Source organism: Monodelphis domestica, chromosome 1 (assembly GCF_027887165.1).
Source record: "Monodelphis domestica isolate mMonDom1 chromosome 1, mMonDom1.pri, whole genome shotgun sequence".
In the NCBI taxonomy this organism is placed as follows: Eukaryota; Metazoa; Chordata; class Mammalia; order Didelphimorphia; family Didelphidae; genus Monodelphis; species Monodelphis domestica.
In genome coordinates this window covers 168,460,227-168,483,831 of record NC_077227.1, presented here as the reverse complement: position 1 = coordinate 168,483,831, position 23,605 = coordinate 168,460,227, and the positions used below count along the sequence as shown (strand labels likewise).

The 23,605-nt window shown below is 36.9% G+C and overlaps 1 protein-coding gene across 2 annotated transcripts in view; it reads left to right on the top strand.

Moving 5' to 3' along the window:
- Positions 1 to 23,605, top strand: part of CGNL1 (cingulin like 1) — a 193,571-nt gene that overhangs the window by 84,285 nt on the left and 85,681 nt on the right. For both annotated transcript variants that reach the window (XM_001377830.4, XM_056809509.1), the window contains exon 8: positions 1,309 to 1,521. In XM_001377830.4, the coding sequence (XP_001377867.2) occupies positions 1,309 to 1,521 (213 nt within the window). The remainder of the gene's footprint in view (positions 1 to 1,308; positions 1,522 to 23,605) is intronic.

Sequence of the window (23,605 nt, the reverse complement as noted above, 5' to 3'; positions counted from 1 at the left end):
ACCCACAAGAAAAAAGACTCTCTCCAGAGAGGTCTTGTGATCTTTAAAGAGGAGGAGGCCCTAGAAGTTTTATGTATATTCCATTCATTTTGTGCCTTGGTGTAATTGGCAATAAAGACATGTTTCTGGAGCTGATGTTTTGAAAATTCATTGTGCTTCACTTTCCCTATTTTGGTAAACTTCAGTAATGAGTACTGATGCTGTAATCTGATTGGACTTCTGTCACACAGACCCCTTTAAACAATAATACCTGCTTTAGATAATAATATTTTGATATAGAACAGACTTCGAGTTGGCAGGCTTAACAAAAGCCAAGGCAGAACAAACCACAGACACATCCTGGGAAAGATAAATTGGGGGAAAGGGATTGATATTTTGGCAAAACAAAACAATTGAGAAACATGTGATTTTAAGAAATGGGTCAGAATCTGAAGACTCAAGTAGGAGGCACTAGAAATCCCTTATCTCCAGAGAATCCAGAAGAAGGTCTGGTAATCAGTAGGAACCAAGCAAGTAACAGTAATTTAGAAGGAAGGTTTAGAGATAATCAATGCAGTCACCAAGTAGGGACCAGCATTAACTCATTTGACAAACTGCAGGAGCATCTGGAAAGAGAGATTGTTTTATAAGATTTCTTGAAAGAGCTAGTGTCATGGTTACCTGGAAAAATGAATTAGAATTTTTTTATGAACTTATCAACACCTTCCAATTAGCTGACTTTAATGTATTCTCAAAGGTACAATGTAGTGCCATAGTTACAGTGTACTCTATTTGTATCATAGGATTTTAGAGGTGATATTGGGACCTTAGAAATCATTTAGTACAATACTCTTTTACAAATGAAAATATTAAAGCCAAAGAATTAAATGACTTGTCCACAGTCATACAGATAGCAAATCACACTTAAGAATCCTTACAAACCTCATAACTTTGCCCTCTCAGCTTTGTGGGAAAATGTCCCAGAGAGTATGAGGAATATTTTAGAGTAAAGTACATCTGATATGATAAGAGCATGTTCTTCATTTCATTAGTGCTATAAATTATTTCAAATTAGTGTAAATTTTCCAGATGAGTGACTTTTTTCCTTCTTAAAATTTATTATTATTTAGAAAGACTACATAACCTTTTTGAGAAGCCTAGCACAATTCTCTGAAATATCCACTAACCTGTCATCTTGCATTTTATTTTGAATTAACTTCCTAAGCAATGGTGGTCGCCAATATTATAATTTTCAATTTGAAAACTTTGAAAAGTTTCCACTTTTGCTCTCTTCCTACCCTTTTCTTTGCTTTTTTAAAAATTTTTTAGGAACTATTACAAACAAAGCGGGATCTACAAGATATTTTAATAGCCAAAGAGGAGCAAGAAGACCTGCTAAGAAAGAGGGAACGAGAACTCACTGCCTTGAAGGGAGCATTAAAAGAAGAAGTGTCTAGCCACGATCAGGAGATGGATAAACTCAAGGAGCAATATGATGCAGAACTCCAGGCTCTTCGAGAGAGTGTAGAAGAAGCCACCAAGGTCAGTAAACTGAATATCGTTCTCCCATGTTATTGCAATAGATCTTAAAATAGGGTACTTGTCATTTTAGTATTTAAACATACAAAAAAACTCAAACCCCAACAGTTTGCTTTGTCTTCATCTGTCAGTATGAAAAAAGTTTTTATATTTTAGGCATTGAAATCAAGCATGCTTATGAGCAGAGGATAAAGGTAGTCTTTCTAGTTATCTACTTAAAAAGTCATGAGGGCTCTAGAGACATGTCCTGAGCCTGGGGTCAAACATGGTCACAGACCCTTCCTAGATCTATGACCTTAGAGAAGTCACGTACCCCCATTTTCTATCCCTTGCTGCTCTTCTGCCTTGGAACCAATATACAATATTAGATGTAAGGTAAGGTGGATGTAAGATTTAAGCCAAGATGAAAGGTAAGGTTTTTTCAGAAGTCATGGGGGTTTGGGAATAAAAGACATATACTCATAATGATCCTTAAAAGCTCTTTAAATGATTACAAATGATTATTTTTATTACTTTATATGTATAAAATTATATAATAATTATTTTTACTAAAACTTTCACTTTTTGAAAATTTCCTTAGCATTCTTCCTTGGGTAGGAGTAAAGCATTTTATTCTTCATGTTATTAGGTGATTAGAAGGTTAGGCAGGGTAAGTCATTTCACTGACAGAGTCTGAATCTAGCAATCTCTGGCCCCTGCCGTATAGCATCTCTATCTTGATTTAGTGCCTTTATTTGATAAACCTCATATTCTTTTTGTCATCCACTTCCAGGGCAATTAGTTGCCTTGATTAATCTACATTGTACCATTTTCAGATCAACATAAAAAAAAATTAAATCTTGGCTTCTCAAAACAGATTCTGACATGTTGGAGTTCTTTCATGGTGTCTGTTGAAAGAAGAGAGAAGTGAAAAGATAGGTGTTTTGAACATTCATATAATAGTTGAATAGAGTGTGATGAGTTTGAAGAAAACCTATTTCTTTGTTTAAATCAGCCTGGTTATACTGATATGCTCTGCAGTTTATCAGCTTAAACACAGAAAGAAATGAACATCATAGAATTTTGGAGTCAGAAAGGATTTTAAAAATCTGCCAGTCCATCTCTCTCACTTTATAGGCAAAGAAAGTGAGTTCCAGAAGGGTAATCAGTTGCAGCTTACCATGTTATTGTTGCTGCTGAGTTCATTTTCAGTTGTGTCTGACTCTTCATGACCCCTTTTGGGATTTTCTTGGCAAAGATACCAGAGTAGTTTACCATTTCTTTATCTAGCTCATTTTACAGATGAAGAAACCAAGGCAAACAGGATTAAGTGACTTGCCCTGGGCCACATGGCTAGTAAGTGTCTGAGGCTGGATTTAAACTCAGGAAGATAAGCTTTCCTGAATTCAGGTCTGGTATTCCTATTTACTGTGCCACCTAGCTCTCCTGTATTTTTTATTTATGCCTTTTCCCCATATTATAGTGAGCAATTTTTTCCTTGTAGAGTGAATAAAATAATGTATTGTACTTACTCAATTTTGTATTTATTATTTCCAACATTTGAATTAAAATATTTTAATTAACAGGGTATCTACTGGGATGGTCCTAGGTTAAGTAGTTAACGGCGGGGCTATGGCTAGAAACCCAGGCCATTGTTTTCTGTGCCACATCATTGTCCTCTCTATGATATCACACTTTCTTCCCAATTCATGGTGCAGTGAAAAGGGTTCTAGATCACTGTGTAAGTATAAGCTTTACTTTGTTGGACCCCAGTTTCTTCACTGCAAAAGAAATGGGTTTGACTAGATGACTTTGATGACCTCTTCCAGGCTCACATTTCTAAAGTGCTTTACATTCTAACAAAGGGCTATCACATATACTTCTTTAAAGTCTTCTTTCAGTGCCTCCTCTTGGTAGAGAGATGCTGGGTTTCTGAAGGGTCTGCCAGGGAAGCAAAAACTCTGCTTTGACCAATCTGGAAAAACTTGGAATGTGGACTGGTGATAGATTATGGGTAGGCAGTCTGAGGACCAGATACTGAATCTCATTGTAAAAGGCTTATCATCAAAAGGGTAGCCACCAAGTGACCTTGGCCATTCATTAAATGGCTAAAGTGTGAAGGGGTTATGATATGTGTGGTGCTTTAAGACATATATGTAGCCCACCTATGACAGTTCACTCTTTATGGTAGAGATAAATTGAATTTGCATGATCTTTTTTCAGCAGTAGTCAAAGCACCAAAGGAACCACTCATGATCCAAGGAAAACTCACTTCCCTTAGGGCATGAGCATTATTTATAATAGTAGACCTTTCTGGCAGATTGCTGCGGCTCCCAAAATTCATGAACTCTCCCAAAACCATACTCAAGAAATCCAAAATCACACCAAGAGAAGTCTTTGGTTTCTACTTCCTCTCAGAGGATAGTTGCTGGAGAGCATACTGTGAAGTCAAAGACTTTGGGCATATTAACTCCACAAACTCTACTCTACTGTTGGTCTGTGCTACCAACATCTCCATAGCCTTCTGGTATTATTACTTCCTTTCATTTATTGGAACACCCTATTGTTAGACAGTGATATCTTGGAGAACGTGCAGATTCTGAGATCACTGAAAAAAAGAAATGTCCAAGGAGAAGGTGAAGGAGACAGAGCTGATAGGAGGTCTTGACAGATTTTTATCTTTGTAAAGGGAGGATGCTGATGCTTCTTTCCTCTCAGTGGTCAACTTTTTACACACTTGCTTACTTCTTGCCACAGGAAAGACCCCCAGCTTTTCAGTGTCCTCCAATATAGTGAGCCTCAAAGTATTTTTTTCTCATGGTATAGTATTTTTCTTTTTTTTCTAAGGACTCAAGGCACATGGAGAGTCAGGAGATTCAGGCATGTGCATGTATTTAGAAGTTTTAAGTTCTTTTGACTCTGAAACTGGGTATGCATTAAACTTCATATTTCCACAGAAACTCTGATCTGCACTTGTACTTCATGACAGAGCTATTTGCAAACCTTGTCTTTCTTTTATTGCCCACAAAGTAAAAAAAACAACACACTATGGTGATCATTCAAAATACAGGCATTTTCAATGATGCACACTCATGGATTTCTAAAGACAGCTGCCTCCCAACTAAAAGTCCAAATGTTCACTGCTGTTATGATTTTAAAGATTCATAATTTCCTTTAATCATAAGTGCATTTGCCAAATTGATCAGATTTTGAGCCAAAATGTGCCACAAATCTTGGAAAATATTATCAGAAAATAAAGAATAAGTATATGTTGTTAAAAAAACAGTTTTAAGTTCTGTATAATTTCTGAGAGACTTACAGGTATTTGAGTCACAATAAGTGAATCCTTTGATATTTACTATTAGGATGAAAACTTCTCAGGCTGTATTAGTAATAATAAAAACTTATTTGTAGCAAAATTAGTAAAGTACAATTTATATATGTTAGTTCAATGGATAGAACACCTGAATCTGGAATCAGAAAGTTCTGAGTTCAAATCTAGCTTCAGACATTAGCTGTGTCATCCTGAGAAAGTCACTTACCTTGACTTGCTTCAATTTCCCTAGCTATAAAATGCAGATGATTATACTAGGTGCTATTATTTTTGTCAGAACATGCACTTCTCTGAGTTGTGAGAATCAAATAAAATTGTATTTATGAAGTGCTTAGCACAGTCCCTGGCACCTAGTAGGTACTTAATGTTTGTTTTCCTCATTCTTTTTTCTACAAGGTGCTTTTCTAACACACACACACACACGTGCCACAGGATAGAGCAACTATAATTATTCCCATTTTACAGATAAGGAAACCAAGGATTAGTGAAGATAAGTGATTTGTCAATAGCTAAATAGATAAATTGAGTATAGGTGTTCTGACTCCATTATACTTCTTTTTGCTAAAATGATACTATTTCAAGAAAACTAATAATGGTTTATAGCTATATAACACTAACCAGAGTCAAGATAAATGTCTTAAGAGAAAGCAGCATAGCCTAATGCTCTCTACCATATCCCTCCATAAGGACCTATAAAATACACCACATTGAATTTGGACTGGGAAATACATGAAAGTCATAGTAAGTCATTTTTTCTAGCTCAAGACAGCTTAGAGAGACAGAGATATCTTTGTACACTGGGGATGGGATCCAGCCAAGAATAGTGAACTGGAGAGTATTTCATTGCCCAGGAACTGAAAGATGGGCAAAACAAGGTACAAAAATAAGGGACAGGGCAGAAAGATCTCAGGAGATACCTGAACTAGCTCAGGGTACAGGAAAAGGTGCCATCTGGCAGCTCTTTTGTCTACTGCCCAGTTCCAAGTAACAGATCTAGCATGGAGAAATGCAGTTGTGAGCATTATATAGGCTGTAGCTATATACTGATCAAGGAACAAGTTGCAGAAGCAAATCATCTGAGTTCTGATCCCAGGAGTAGAGTGGGAACTCTGATCTTGCCTCCTTTTCAACATGATAGCCTGCAATAGAATACAATAGAATAACCAGGGCAAGCATCCCAGACCAAAGGGAGCCTGTAGTTCAATGTAGTTCAATGACTGAAATTGAACCTTCTAAAATTAGCCTTCTAGAAGGCTAATAGTGGCTAAGTCCAGTAGCAATTGACTGAAATTCCCAACAAGAGATAAGATGTCAGATCCAAGCTTGAGTCAGCAACGTGCTGAACTCATTGGGAGGTTAGTAAGCAGAACTTGTCTCCAGATCATATTGCTTTGAGAGAACCAGAATCTTTTTCAGGTTCCCAGCCTGAGCTGTGAAGAGCAGCAGAGGAATATAAAAGAATTTGGAATCTCAGGTCAGACATCTCCCCCTAAGAAGAACCCAGAGCCCATTACTGCTGTAAACTCTGAAATCAAGAATAAGGCTAGAACTTTGATCCAGTCATAGCACTGCTGGGTTTGTACCCCAGAGATAATAAGGAAAAATACATGTACAAGAATATTCATAACCGCCCAGTTTGTGGTGGCAAAAAATTGGAAAATGAGGGGATGCTCTTCGAATGAGGAATGGCTAAATAGATTGTGGTACCTGTTGGTGATGGAATACTATTGTGCTCAAAGGAATAATGAACTGGAGAATTCCATGCAAACTGGAACAACCTCTAGGAATTGATGCAGAGTGAGAGGAGCATAACCAAGAAAACAATGTAGACAGAGACTGATACACTGTGGTACAATTGAATGTAATAGACTTCTCTACTAGCAGCAATGCAATGATCCAGAAGTATTTGGAGGGATCTATGAGAAAGAACACTATCCACATTCAGAGGAAAAACTGTGAGAAGAGAAACACAGAAGAAAAACAAGTATTTGATCACATGGGTTGGTGGGGCTATGACTGAGAAAGTGAACTCTGAAAGATCACCCTAGTGCAAATACTAATAATAAGGAAATGGGTCTTGATCGATGGCACATGTTAAACCAGTGGAGTTGTATGTCATATAAATGGGAGGGGGATGGGGAGAGGGGAGGGAAGGAACATGAGTCTTGTAACCATGGAAAATTATTCTAAATCATCTAATTAAATAAAATTAAAAAAAAAGAATAAGGCTAGAAGAATGGGCAAACAACAACAAAAAAGAATCTTGTCCTAAAGAGTTATTACAGTAACAGGAAAACTCAATGACAAACTCAAAAGAAAATAGTAAAACATATTTAAAGCCTCAAAGCCCAAAAAAGAATTTCTAGAAGAATCAAGAATTTAGAAAAGAAGCTAGAAACCAATTGAGAATGAAAGGAAAAAATGGGGAAAGAAGTGAGAGCTAAGGAAGAAGAATGTGTAAAGAAGATTAACAACTTAGAAAACAAGATACAAAACTTTACCAAAGAAATAACTCCTTGAAAATTAGAATTGTACAAAATGAAAACTATAAAACATAATTATAAGACTGGGGAAAAAAAGAAGAAAATATGAAGGACCTCTTGGAAAAACAAGTAGCATGGAAAATATCAAGGAGAGTTATATAAGAATCATTTAGGGGGCAACAAGGTGGCTCAGTAGATAGAAAACTAAACTTGGAGAGTTCAGAGAACCTGGGTTCAAATTTGACCTCAAATACTTCCTAGCTGTGTGACCCTGGCTAAGTCACTTAACCCCAGTTGCCTAACCCTTACCACTCTTCTGCCTTAGAATTGCTACTTAATATTGATTCTAAGACAGAAATAAGGGTTTTATATTGTGTAAATATGTGTGTATGAATCATTAAACTACATGAAATCTATGAACAAAATACAGATAAACACATAATTTCAAGAAACCGTAAAAAGGTCTGTATCCAGAATCAGAGGACAAAGCAGAAATGGAAAAAAACTCCATGCTACTTCCTGAGAGAAACTCCAGAAACAAAATCTCCTTGGAATATATAGCCCTAATTCAGAGCTTCCAGGGTGAGAAAAAAATAATACAAGTAGCAGCCCCAAAGGGGAAAAAAATTTAACATTATCCAATGTTGTATAATATCTATCTTTTCTAATAGGTCTAGAAATTACTGTGTCCATACTGGCTCAGATCACAGAATACCATCCTTGAATACAGATCACAAAACAATATCATTTTACTTTTGTATGATTCCCCAAATGTACTCCATGGAATTTTGTATCCTGAGACCTTTTGTAGGAATCTTTGAGGTCAAAATTGTTTTAACAATAATACTAAGATATTTAAATTTTGTACAGGGTAAATATTGATCGATATGACTCACATAAAAGCTCTTTGGTAGGTCCTCAAGAATTTTTAAGAAAGTAAAGTGGCTCTGAGACCAAAGAGTTTTAGAACCTTTGGGTACTGACTTACAGTTTTCAGAGTGTTTTCGATTACATTTTTTCCTTTGATCATCACCCACAACGTTGAGGTAGGTAAGACAAATGTTTTATTCTCATTTTAAAGATGAAGAATAGGTTACATGGTTTTTAAATGGCAGGAGCAGATCTTCTAATTCCCACTTTTGTACTCTTTTTGACACACTATTCCTGTCTGTCCCCTAAGATCTTATGATCCTTTCACAGCCACCTTCATCTCCATGTGAGCCTGTTATCCAGCACATGCCCTGTTAACATTAAACTTTTAGATTCAAAGGCTGTAGGTAATAAATGTAAATGAAAGAAGGAAATGCAGTATTAGATATATTGTCTTGTCTGTTTTTCCCTGATGGATCAATACTGCTTTCCCATCATATATGGATAAAAAGGTCAATAACAATTAAAACCAGCTATTGCACTAAGATGAAATTAGACAGAACATCAGAACTACGTCCCCCAAAGCAATGAAAATTAATTCAGTTTCACTTTTCTCCATCAAATTAAATCAAATATAAAAAAGGCTAAGACAGGCAAATCAAGGAATGGCTATTTATAATTGTCCCCAAATTATAACAACCCAGTTATATAGCTGATTCCCAGGCTTTTTATTATTGTTCCAAACAAAGTGAGTTTTCATTTCATGTCGTTTGCAATTACCATTCCATAATTGAAAAACAGTAAATTACCATGAAGCTTTTTGGGAAGAAGGGCTTACTGCATCCGAGTTGTCACTATAATTATGGTAGAATGATCAATCCACAGAATCACACAGTGCTCCTTGTACGTAAGTGGGCCCTGAAAAAATATTTGTCAAATTGGATCATGGGATCATAGCTTTAGAGTTGGAAGAGAACTTCAAGGTCATCTGGTCAAACTCACTTATTTTACAGTGAAGAAACTGAGGCAAAAAGCCTTGCCAATGGTTACATAGTGAATAAGGAATAGAGCTTAGCCCTTCAAATCTAGCACTCATTTGCTGAATATAGAATTAGGAAAAGACAGTGTGATATAATGGAGAGCAAACTGGACTGTGTTCTAATCCTGCCTTTGATATTTACTTCTTAACCTAGAAATCACCATCTTAACTGTAATTTTTGGATTCAAACTTTATGAATAAAGAATATAAGATTGAGCCAATAAAACACATCATATAAAATCTCTAACTTTTCTACATTTCCCCTGTTGAACTAATATAACTTAGGAAACATAAATGAAGGTAATAAACATAATTGACATAATGAAAGACTATTCGTTATTATTTTTTACTTAGTTTGCAGTGTTCTTATGGTATAGTTAAACTTGAATCTGTCGTTCATTTGTTTCAGTCACAGTCAACTCTTTGTGACCCCATTTGCGGTTTTCTTGGCAAAGATCCTAGAGTGGTCTGCCATTTCCTTCTCCAGCTCATTTTACAGATGAAGAAACTGAGGCAAAAAGGATTACTTGCCTAGGATTACACAATTAAGAAATGTCTTGGACCAGATTTGAACTTGAAAAGATGAATCTTCCTGACTACAAACCTGGAACTCTATCCACCATGCCACCTATTTTTATATTTATAATTCTGTTTTGGTGCATGAGTTGTTCCATCTTACACATAGTTTCTAGAATTAACTTCTTGGACCTGCTTTGCTTTGTCATTCCACTGTTTAGAAGTACTTGGTGGCCACCTATTCTAGGATTAGACACAAAATCTCCAATCTTGAATTTAAAGTCCTCCACAATCTACTTGTAGTCTCTTTTTTCTAGCTTGTTTCATATTATTCCTTTGATCCATTTGTAGTTTAAGACTAAGCCTAGATGTCAAAATCCCCATTTAATAGTTGGTTTAGTCAGTTATTTTTACAGTCATATCCAACTCTGTACCTCTATTTGGACTTCTCTTGGCAGAAATCCTGGAGTGGTTTGCCATTTCCTTCTCCTGCTCATTTTACAGATGAGGAAACTGAGGCTAAGTGACTTGCCCAGGGTCACATAGCTAGTAAGTTTCTGAGGCCAGATGTGAACCCTGAAAGATGAGGCTTTCTGACTCCATGTTTGATATTTTGTCCACTACAACACCTAGTTGTCACTTTAAACAGTTGGACATGGTTCAAATCCTGGTTCTGTTACTTCTTCTGTGAACTTGGGTGAATCAGTTATATCCTCTGAACCTCAGTTTCCTCCTAGAGGTCTTCTGGAGTTTTAGAGGTCTTTTGGTAAAATGAAGAAGTTTGGATCAGAAGATCTGTAAGATTCCTCCCTGTAGATCTAAAATCAGTGATCCTCTAATTATCTAAAAGGCAAAGACAATGATTTATTTTGTGTTTTTACTCTCTTATCTTTAAAAAAAAACAAAAACTATTCCGTATTGATCATTTTGGCATCATACTTATTTCATGTTCCCCCAATGAATTCTCACTTGTGACAAAGAAAAATCAATTCAGCAAAAATTTCTAAATATCGTTAATGACTGAATCTAACTGGGTATATACTGTTGAAGTACTAGTTCTGCCTCTTCCTTGGTTTTTTGTTTTTTGTTTTTTTTGACTCTGGGGCAGTTTGGAGATCATTACCATTATACCTTGATTTACTTGGATATTTTAAGTTTTTTTTTTTTCCCCTATGCTTTTACATAGCATCTTATCTGGTTAATTTGAAGCTTGCTTTGTGTTCCACTTTCTGCCTAAAGGGGTCAACAAACAGAGCCAAGTTTTTCCACAAAGCAGAAATCTCCTTAATGATCTTGGCAAATCATTAGAAGAAACCCATCAGGCATAGATTATAGGATCATAGAGAGTGTGACACTGAGGGAGGATGATTTGGGTGGTGATGTTGAAATGCATTTTATTTACACATGTTAAGGATTCAGTTGCTTTCACTATTAAAACTGTAGAGATTTTAGACTCTTAAATATCTTATTGCCCTTCCTTGCCCTGGTTTTTGCTCTTTAAACATTTTCACATCTGGAAAGGCTTCAGGTTTCTTCTCTCTCAAGAGACTGATATAGCCTGCAGCTGACAACTGGCCTGGACCACAAGGGATAGTTAAAGGAGTGAATGGTGTTATAAGAATAGTTGAGAGAGCTCAAATCATCCAATTTTGGAGTAGAAGTCCTATATTGGAACTTTGCATAGTTTTTTTAGACATGAAAGAAGGAGGTTGTATACAATACACTCCTATTTGAGTAGATTGAGCACTGGAGTCAGAAATCAGGAAAAAATTTGAGTTCAAATCCAGCATTAGACATATCCTAGCTGTGTAACCCTGGACAAATCACTCCTTCTTCTTCTTCTGTTTTTAAACTTTTGCTTTCTGTCTTAGAGTCTATACTATGTATGGGTTCCAAAGCAGAAGAGCATTAGAGCTAGGCAGTGAGGGTCAAGTGACTTGGGCAGGGTCACACAGCTAGGAAGTGTCTGAAACAAAATTTGATCCTAGGACTTCTCATCTCCAAGCTTTCCTCTCCATCCATTGAACCACCTGGTGCCCCCAGAGATAATAATTATAAAGTGCTTTGCACAGAACCCAGTACATAGAGAGTAAATGTGATAGACAACTTTGCTATTATTATTATTTTCATTATTATTATTATTACCATCATCATCCATAGAAAGGGGTTAAAAATAGCACTTGCCTCCCAGGGTGGCTGTGAGGAGGAAATAAAATAATAATTTAAAGCACTTAGCACAGAGCCTCACACATGTTATTGTTGTTGAGTCATTTTAGTCTTGTCCAACTCTTGGTGACCCCATTTGGAGTTTTCTTGGTAGAAATACTGGCGTGGTTTGCCCTTTTCTTCTCCAGCTTACTTTACAGATGAAGAAACTGAGGCAAGGAGGCTTAAGTATCTTGCCTAGAGCCACACTGCTAATAAGTATCTGAGGCTTGATTTGAACTCAGGTTTAAAGTTTTTGATGATAAATGCTTGATATTATTTATAATGTTACCACCACAGAAGCTTCATGGTCCAGTAGAAAGAGCATTGACTTTTGAGTTAGAAGACTGAGATTTAAATCCTCCTTGCTTCCTGTGTGACTGGATTTTTTTTATTTTTTATTTTTGCTTTTTTAGGTCTTAAGCTTCTTTATCCCTAAAATAATAAGGTTGTTCTAGGTGCCCTCTGTTCCTTGATATGCCCAGGAACTCTGTCCTCCTCTCTAGAAATCTAGGTTATATGTGCCTTCACTACATGTCATGTAAATGTTTGTGAATAAGAACAGGATTTTTTTTTTTGGTTTTTAACCCTTACCTTCCATCTTGGAATCAATACTGTGTATTGGCTCCAAGGCAGAAGAGTGGTAAGGGCTACGCAATGGGGGTCAAGTGACTTGCCCAGGGTCACACAGCTGGGAAGTGTCTGAGGCCAGATTTGAACCTAGGACCTTCCATCTCTGGGCCTGACTCTCAATCCACTGAGCCACCCAGCTGCCCCCAGAACAGGTGGTTTTGATGTAATTCTGGAGTCCTGTGCAAGATTTTTTCCCTTGTCTATTTACTACCTAAACTTTCTTGATAGCCACCCTTAACACAAACTGTGAATGTTCGGCAGTTTTAAAAAAGTTGTTTTTATGCTATTGTTCTGGGAATCTTTAGACTTTGTACCTAGCGGCTATCTTCAGGGACATTGAAAAACTAGCCAGCCTGTTTCAACTTGTAACTTAGGCCTCCAAGTATACAACATTTTACAGGGAAAGTTCATGGTAAAGTCATTAGAAGAAACCCACCAGGCATAGATTTTGAGGTCAGAGAAAATATAACACAGAAGGAGTGTGATTTTACTTACATATGTTAAAAATTTAGCTGCCCTCAGTGTTAATCTTTGGAGGATTTTTGCAACTAAAGGACATGACTGACTTTCCTATTGCTTAGTTCTTTTTAACAAAACTAGTCAATTTTCCTGCATAATCCTAATGTATGCCAGTTATCCAGTCTTCCTCCTGCATAGGCAAAAAAAATTCTCTGTGGGCAATTGAAATGAACAGTTGCCACCACAGGACACAGCGACATGATTGGAAGGGAGAGATCCTCTAATTTTCGACTCACAATCAGAAAAGCCAGCAGCCTTTTTAATGAAGGCTGTTTTATGAAGTATTAACTGCCGGAAATCCTTAGCTGAGCCTTGGGAATTTCTTTGTAGTGTTCTGTACTTTTAATGCTTTTTTCTTTCCTTTTTTTTTTTGGAATGAGATGAAATGCTTTTTAACTTAACCCCCAGGGTCATTACTGCTTTGGTGTTGATTTTTTTTTCCTTTCAAAAAGAGTGCTCAATTTTCCTAACAGCTCCAATTGCATCATTAAGAGTTTAATTGTATTTAAAAGTTGTATAAAAAGTCAAGTGGTTCAAGTTGGGCTTTTGTTTAGATGTCTCAGGGGATGGTCAAGGACAACAGATCCCTCTTTCTGTACAACCAGGGTTTATTAAAATTCTCATCATGCACAGTTCATGTACAGTGACAGGTTGGGCAGTAAACATGGCTTCTTCTTTCCAGGAGATCACCAGCTACTACTGTGTGGTTGGAATTTCAGTGTGTAGGTAGAGGTTGTCTATTTTCTTCTTATCTCTACTACTTAGTTAGACAAGTCATTTCAACTGATCTTTTCAACCCGAAAATTCAAATTCACTTCTTTTGTGCAAAGCAGATGAAGCATTTATGGAGTGTGTTCTATGTGCCAGGCTCTCTACCAAGAACTTTATAAATATTGACCCTCACAACAACCCTGTGATGTAGATGCTTATTATTGCCACATTTTACAGTTGAGGAAACAGAGGCAAACAGAAGTTAAGTGATTTGTCCTAGTAAGTGTCTGAGGCCAGGTTTGAACTTGGGTTTTCCTGACTCTCTAGCCAAAATGTCAGATTGTTAGGTCCTAAATATAGACATACATGAATGGGACCATCTGCCCTCAAGGGGTTTATGTTCCACTGGAGGCTCTTGAAGAATCTTGCTTTGTGTAAGGTTGTATGAAACACATTTGGTGTCTACTTGGTATTTGTGTAAAAATGGAGATTTTGAACTCTAGACTTCATTCTCCAGAAGTCCTTGGTATTTCCCACAATTCCCTATGAGTCTCCACATTGGCGAAGTCACAATTGGTATTTAACTGGCAGTAACGCCTCCCATGCTCTTTTCTCTCTTCCTTTTGCAATGATGTAGCAAGTATAGTGGTAAGCTAAGCGCAGGGATTTTAAATGGGCTAATCAGCCATGGGCATGTGGTTTTTATTTTGTATCTTCTTTATTCCTTGACTTTTAATGATCCTTAATAAACCTCATAAAATATAATATTTTTATTATTAGAGACATAATTTAATTTTTACATTTGTGGAAACCTTGGGATTCCAAAAAGAATCTTGGGGATAGAAAATGAAGGACAAGTCTGCTTCTTGTGATCTCTGTCACCTCTGAGCATCTGTGTTTTTGTATCTATTTTAAAATTACTCTTCTAGAATTTAGTGCTAGTGCTATTATTTACTTACATATTAGTCTATGTTGATTGCACAAAGTGGTGATGATATGGAAAGAGCAATTCTTAGAAGATACTAAAATTTTAAAAAAAGCAGCAGTCATTTTGAGAGTTTGCAGTCTTGTCTCTTCATGGGGTTGGTTTGCTTCCTTGCAGATGCTTACAAATCTCTAAAAAAGATCGGTCCTCCCATTTCTTCAATATGGAAACTGAAATTTTGATAGGATGTTTGATGTGACCAAGGTCAAACCAAAAATTAAAAAACCCAATTCTTATTGGCATCTTCCACATTGATAGTTGTGTGATGGTGGAGCCTCAGTTTCCTCATCAGTAAGATGGAAACCATCATGCATACATTGCTTGTTTCCGAGGACTATTACGAGAAAAGAAAGCACTTTGTAAACCTGAAGTACCATATAAATTTGTTATTGTTAATGATAATTATTAATTGATGATAATCATGACTTTGACCCTAGAGATTAAGCAGTGGCCATTCAGTCAGTTAGTTTTCTGCAACAGTGAAACTGGGTGTATGTGGAATTTTACAGTTTTCTTGGCTGACTTGGTAGCATCAGCAAGGGCAGAAATGAGAATTTTCCACTGAGATCATTAGCCATGTCTTCCTGGCATGGGTCCTAGGTTAAGCCCCAAGTAGACCACCCAACATTTCTGTTTGACTTGGTGTTAGGAGGGCTATTGGTAAGGAATGTTGTTCAGGAGTGGTGGAAGCACAACCACCCAGTAACACCTGTACACTTGTTCTATTTGAAATAAGCAGGTAAAAAGGGATTGTGGAGCAGGTTCAGTGGCTAAAATGCTGGGCCTGGAGTCAGGAACATCTGAGTTCAAATTGGGCCTCAGATACTTACTGGCTATGTGATCCTGGGCAAGTCACTTAACCTTTTTTGCCTCAGTTTCCTGTCTATAAAATCAGCTAGTGAAGGAAAAGGAAAACCCCAAATGGGATCATAGAGAGTTGGACGTGACTGAAATGACAGAACAACAAAAATAATGGACAGTAGGGGTAAAAACCTTATGTGCATATAATATTTTATACTTTTTAAAGTAATTTCACATGCAATATTTCATCTTCACAGCAACCCTCTGAGATAGTTAGGAGAGCTATTACTCCATTTTGCAGATGAAAAAACTGAGACTCAAAAGGATTAGTTTGCCTAAACAAGTTAATGGCAGGGCCAGAAATAGATCACAAGATTTCTTACTCCTAATCAGTTGTTCTTTCTAATGGAGATAAATGTTTATAAAGGAAAAAAAAAAGATTCTTTGTTTTTTAAAAGGGATTGTTCCTTTCCCATCTCCCCAGTGAATTTTTTTTTTAATGTTTCGGTTAAAAAAGAATTTTAACTAATATAAAACTTTTGGGGAAATACCTATTATTTTAAAAGAGGTTCACCCATATATGTGTTTGGTAGTGTAATATAATGGAAGATCATTGAACCCTGAGAGTTTGTTGGCTTATCTAGACTTGGCTCTGTCACTTAACTGGCTTGGTGACTTTGAGCTAATTGTTTCCTTTTCTAGGTCTTGGATTACTCCTCTAAAATGAGAGGCTTAAACTAGGTGATCTTGAAGATCTCTTCCAACCTTAACATTCTTTATCAGCTAGCCAGTTGTTCTGTGTTTATTTGTGTTTTTGTATATTCCTAAGGAAGGTTTTTTGAAGACTGAACATTTTGAATGGTTCTTAAAATGAATAATTCTTAAAACCATTCAAAATGTTCAAAGAATTATTTCATGAATTAACTTAATGGAAGACATGGATTGGGCATGACCAAGAAGTATCAGGGGTTTATAGGGGAGCTAGTAAGTATCAGAGGGTCTCTGAGACAGAGAGGGGAGTTTTAACTTGATCCAACAAGAGTAGGGATCCAGATATCAAATTGTTTTACATACTGGAGTAATACTGTTGTTAAATGTTTTTATTTTCAGTTTATAGAATAAAGATTAGTGTAAAGGAGCCTGATGGAAAAAAAATTACATTAATGAAAATAAAAAAGGATATTTAAACAATACAGTAATTTTGGCAATGGACATAGAAATGATAAGACTGAGTAGAAGGATTCTATGTAAAAATAATTGTGTTTAGTTTGCTGAATGAATGGCACAGAGAATGGGGCACAGACAGGGTGGTGTTTTACTTTATCATGTGGAAGTTGGATAGCATGGAAAATAATGTGGGAAACAGGAAAAGTTTAGAATTTTAAAATCACAGAATATGTTATTAGAGCTGACCTTTAATGCCTTTTAGTCTGTTATCTGAACTCAGTTGTGAGTTCAGGTGGTGTCAAGACTTTCCATTTGAGGTCACTTGCAGAACACTAAGGATTATAGTTAGATGGAGGGAAAAAGTTAGGAGTGGAAGAGAAAATTCTAAGGCTTGCTGGCTACAGATGGTAATAGAAACCATCTGAGCAGATGAGCTCCCTAAGGGAGTGGGTGTGGTTTACTGAATTTTGAACTACAAAGTTAAGTCACATTTTCCTGGTATTAACCACATGTTAGGATCCTGAAAATGTGGGTAGGGGCATGTGGAGATCCAGATGCAAAGCAAAATTTCTACTCTAGGAATCAGAAGGAAACTGAACTGTTCTAACAAGTATGAGGTCAGTTTCCTGAAGAAATAAAAAGAAAGAAAGAAAGAAAATGAAGGGCAAGGTGGTCCTTGGTGTAATTAGTATATCCATTTATCTAACAGCTGTTCCAGCTGTTCCAAAGTGATATTGGTTCTCCCATAACAACTTCATGGGTTAAAGGTGGTGAGAGGTTGAACTATTTCTGAACTACTTCTACAGGAAATTCCAAAGACATGGATGGGTCTTATCTTCCAGGAAATTATTTTCTAAGTTAAGGAAATAACTGAACATAATTTTTTCCCTTTTTAATTCTTTCTCTTTTGTTTCCTAATCCTTTTTGGGGGTGGAGGGGTTGGCCATAAAAGAGGTAAAATGCCTTTACTTTTAGTTAAGATGGGAACTTACATATCATGAGTTCAAAAAGATGGCTTGCAGTTAGAAGTGAGTTCTGGGGGGCAGCTGGGTAGCTCAGTTGATTGAGTCAGGCCCAGAGATGGGAGGTCCTGGGTTCAAATGTGGCCTCAGGCACTTCCCAGTTGTATGACCCTGGGCAAGTCACTTAATCCCCATTGCCTAGCCCTTACCACTCTTCTGCCTTGGAGCCAATACACAGTATTGATTCCAAGATGGAAGGTAAGGGTTTATTTAAAAAAAAAAGTGGGTTCTGAAGTCACTCTTAGATGAAGTGGGAAGTTAGTTTAGTTGTTCTTTTCTTATTCTGAACTTTTAGGCCAAGGCCTTCTTCATGTTTACTCCATATCAGGGAAAACACTGACTAGATGACCTCACAGTAGAGATGCCTGTAAGCTAAATTGGAAAATAGTATTGTGGTCATTGCTTCTGAACTGGAACTTAAGGAAAATGGCAAATAATCATAGAATTAGATCATTGTCTATATCAAATAATCTTTTTTTACTCTCTAAAGATGGACCTGGAATGAAGTTTTAACAAATGCAAACCAGAAATGGATTAACCTTCCAAAAGGTGAACAGCAAAAGCTCTACAGATACATAGCTATTAGTTATACAGATGCCTTTGCTTTTGGTGGACAACGAAGCATTTGAAATGAGGTGCTCAGTTGATTCTGTGAAGGTTCATTCCTTCTCTGACCCTCAGAGCTCCCCAGCTACATAAAAGAAGTTCCCTACCCTGGCCCCACCGGCTCAACCTGTTGTGAACTAGTTTTTGCCAGCAGTCCTGACTTCGTCATATGTCTAGGCTCTCCCTAACTGCCCGATTCTCACCATGTAGCTTTATTTTGTAACTTTCAATGAATGTTGTATACCATAGCAGTCTGGGTTGGCATTATAGTCCCCTGCCAAGACTGTCAGCTCTTTGTGGTTTGTGTGCCAATAGTGCTCAGAGTGTTGGGTTGAGCATCATTTCATGTCCTAGATGAGATCCCATCACTAATGTTTAGTAGCTCTGTGATACTGGGCTAGTCACTTGATCTTTCTGTTTTTCAGTTTCTTCTTCAGTAAAATGAGGAGAACAATAACTGTAGTGCCTTTGATAACTCCGGTTGTTTTAAGGCTTGAATGAAATCATTTATTTAAAGTGGTTTGAAAATGTTAGTGTTGTATAAACATCGTTTAAACTTTGTATCTTCTGTGGTATGCAGAACAGTGCCATCTTGTATTGTGTGGAGGTATAATGGATTGGTCTTTCCCCCAACCTGGTTCAAGAGCCCAGTGTGGTGTACAGTGACTGGGACCCAGTGATGAATTTTGGGAAGATGTGGAAGTTTGTGTCTCAGAAGAGAACTGGGGTTAATAATTTACTATCTTTTTGAATCTACTGTTTATGACCTTGCCTAAACTGTGGTGGAAATAAGTAGGAGCCTGTGTTGGCATTGAACTAGAAGGATAATATGACATTCAAATAACTCTGTGTTGAGAGGTTAATCCTTTCCCTGAGCTTGCCATTGACATTCATACACATCCTGTGCACGGTTTGTTCACTGTGTTCATTTAACAAAGAAGTCACAGACACAAGTTCAAAGAGATAGACTTGATGGAGAATCTCCACTTTTCCTAGGATAATGAATTCATTGCTTGAAAGGATCTTGTCTATACAAATATACAGACATATGCTTTTCCATCACATTAAAAAAAAATTAAAATCCTTACCTTCTGTCTTAAAATCAACACTGTGTATTGGTTCCAGGACAGAAGAATGGTAAAGGCTAGTCATTGAGTATATAAATACAGCTAGAAAGTGTCTGAGGCTACATTTGAACCCAGGTCTCCAAGCCTGACTCTCAATTCACTGAGCCAACTAGCTGCCCCCCACGTTGTTTCTTAAGTTGCTTATTTATCTAAAATAATTGTCCATTTTTAGGGTCTTTGACCTATTCATGAACAATTTTTTTTGCAAGTTTTTAGACCTGACTTTATTTGTATGAAAAGCATTTTGTAATTGTGATCACATAGTTCTTGAGTTTGTCTTGGCAGGTGGACTCCTAGGTATTTTGTATTATCAGCAGTTATTTAAAATAGGATTTCTCTTTGTTTCTTGCTGTTATACCATTTTTAGGGTCTTTGGTGAAACCAATCTAGGTTGCCCAGGATTTAGTTATGTCAGAAATTCTTGAGCCATGGGCCCCTTGGACATTTTGGTGATGTCTATTCAATTTTTCCTCAGAATAATGTTTTTTAAATGAATAAAATAAAATGTGTTGAGTTACAAAGGAATTATATCTAAGTAAAGCTGTCATTTTCCCCTTCAAAAGTTCCCAAACCCTTTGCAATCCAAATTTAGACCCCATAGGATCAGTGTACTCTTGGATAAAGGACCTCTATATTAGGTCAGCCTCAGCTAAAATGACTTCTTTTGAGCTGGAATGGGTTTCTCTCTGTGTTAAATTTTTACCTTTATGAAATAACACCAATTTCAGGGTAATTTTTGCATGCTCCAAATTATAAACAGAAAGGAATTGATAGATAGAGAGAAAGACAGATAGCTTTGGAAGAATACAATGAAAGGAATAAAGCTGGCGTTGTCACAAAGGTATTGTGATATGAATTTGGAATCAGAGACTTTGGTTGTGAATCTTGATTCTGCCCTCAGCAAATCACTTGACCTCATTGGGTCTGTTTCCTCTTATATAAAATAAAGGTGTGGGACATAAAGTGATTTCCAAGGTCTCATCCAATGTTAAATCTATGGTCCTAAATAAATTTCTTTGACAAGAAAGATGAATCAGGGTCAGATTTGACTGAATTCTGCTGATTGTTCTCTCTGAACTTTTTCATGTCCAGCATCCCTTTTGTACTAGTCAAAATATCAACAAATCTTAGCCTTGAAAAGAATTTTAGGCATCGTTTAGTCTAACTCACTCAAATAAGGAAACTGGGGGCTAAAAGGGCCCAAGTGACCCGCCCTAAAGTTCTGTGATCTGTCAAGTTACAGGGATGGGTGTAGAAGGTAAGTAGAACATGAAATCAAGTTAAAGGGACAGGAAGCACTTTGGTGGATAGATTGTTGGTCCTAAAACCTAGAACTTCCTCAAACATCATCTTAGAGAGCTGGCTGTTATACAGAGAGGGTAAATGACTTATCTGTGGTCACACTCATAGTATGAGTAAAAGACAGGACTAGAATGCAGGTTTTCCTGATTCCATTTCTAACCATCTGCTATATCATCAAGCTGCAATTGCCACTTTTATTTTTATGATTATAAATTAAAGGTAGAAACAAAAGGGAATAAAATAAAACATAAAGGGATCAGGAGATTCATCGAGAACACACTAAAAGCTAGCAAGGAGAGGAGATTAAGAGCTCTAGATGGCACAGTGGATAGAGCACCAGACTTGGAGTTGGGAGAACCTGAGTTCAAATCCAGTCTCAGACACTTAGTAGCTGTATAACCCCGGCCAAACCACAGAACTGTGTTTGCCTAGCTCTTGCCCGTCTGTGTTAGAGCTGTTACTAAGACAGAAAGGAGAGTTAAAAAAAAATAGCTCAGGGGCAGCAGTGGTTTGAGAGTCTGGCCTAGAGACAGGAGGTGCTGGGTTCAAATATGGCCTCAGACACTTCCTAGCTGTGTGACTTTGTGTAAGTCACTTAATTGCCTTTTAAGTCACCCCCATTGCCTAGCCCTTAACACTCTTCTGCCTTGGAACCAATACACAGTATTGATTCCAAGAGGGAAGGTACAGGTTTAAAAAAAATTACTGGTCTGGGCATGCATTTGTATTTATACGTACAACATATACACATGCACATGCATATATATGCAAACATTCATAAGTGAGTATATATGTATGTGTGTTTATAATTAGTGCCTTTTATTAATTGAGATGACCGCTATGGGATTTTACAAACTGTCCAAATGAGTACTTGCATGCAAATAACAGCAGGAGTATAGTCATCCATCAGACCCTGAATTCATGTGACCAGTGGAATCAAAGAACAATTTCTTTTCAAAACAATTGCTTCTAAAATGGCCTGGAAAGTGTGTGCATGAACAGGAACAAGACAAATCAACATCTGGCCTCAGAAGGGTGAATTTTCTCACATGACATTTCTAATTCAACATTGAACAAGGAGAACTTGCAAGTCCAGTTTGCTTGCAGAGAAGGAAAAAGGGGCCGGGTCTACCCATAAATTTTATTTGTAAAGTTGTAGATGCCTTTGCCTAGATTAGTAAGGAGTTTAAAAAGAAAGAAAATGAAGAATTTAATAAAATTAACATGAGAGGACCCTGTAAAATTTTTAATCACAGAAAAGGGAACATAGATTTTTTGGTTTGGTTTTCAAGTATTCCTCAGGCTATTGCAATTCATGTAGGCTTCTTCTGCTTGCAAAAAAGATTAAACCAAAAAGATAAGGACTACATTCACAGTTAAGTTTTCTTAATTAACAAGCATTTATTTTATCTTATTCTCTATCTCTCCATCTCAGTGGGGGAAAAAAGAGAAAGGGGGGAATCCCTTATAACAAAACTGGGTTGTCAGGCAAAAGAAATTCCCACATGGTCATGTCCCAAAATATAGTTCTTTTTCTTCATCTTGAGTCCATCACTTCTCTGTCATGAGGTAAATAGCATGCTTCATCATTAGTCATGTCCTACTTATTTTCTGCAAGAGTTATGAATTCTTCTTTCCAAATGCTCCTATTTTATCTGTTGGGTAAGGATCATAGCCTAGGATTTTCATGAACTTTTTTCCCTCCCTTAGAGGTTTTAAAAAATAATTCCCCTAGTAAGACTGTAAGCTTTCTAAGACCAGGGGTTGTTTTATTTTTGTATGCCAAGGGTTTAGTACAATGTGTTCTACATAGTAGATGCATAAGAAACATCTGTCAAATTGAATTATTATTTGCACCATAGCATTTCTTTCTTTTCAGATATGCAGGAGTTTACTAGTTATTAAAAGACATCTATGCAAATCTCAGAATTATGGACACAAAATTAATGATGATGTATAAACTTTCCTTTGATGGCCAGTCTTTCCTGAAACAGAAAATGGATAAAAAGAGAGGACAACCCTTATAAAAAGAATTTTTCTTCAAGTTTTCAGTAGAAATACATGCATCTGTGATTTCAATCTTTTTTCTGTAGTGTCTGACTCTTTCTGATCCCATTTGGGTTTTCTTGCCAAAGACACCAGAGTAGTTTGCTATTTCCCTTCCTAACTCATTTTGCCAGTGAGGGCACTGAGGAAAACACAGTTAAGTAACTTGTCCAGGGTCATACTCAAGTTTTCCTGACTCCAGCGTGCGCGCGCACACACACACGCACACGCGTGCACACACACACACACACACACACACACACTCTAATTTCGTGCCACCTAGCTGTCCAAGATCTGTGTCCAAAATATATCAAGATTAAAAACAAGGCAAATAGGATGGTGCCAACAGGCTTAGATTTGTTCAAAACACAAACCCCTAGCTAATTTCTTTCAATTTTCTGGATAATCAAAAGGATTCCATTATGTTGTGATTATACCTGAAGGTAACAGATGGGTATCAGTTTCTTTCAAATATAACAGCTGAACTAGTTGGTAACCAAGGTCTTTTTCCAGATCCATTATTTTTCCATTTCTGTTATAGATATATAGTATTTACATGTTAGAGGTAAATAATAATATGAACCCATCTATATAAAATAGGATAACACTCAGCCTCTCTGGGTAAGTATTGTGAACATTATCCTCACTTTATTGATGACATGGCCTGTGGTCAGAGCTAATAAGTGACCTGGCTAGATTTTGAACACAAATCTCTTGCCTGAAAGTTCTTTCTGCTCCCATT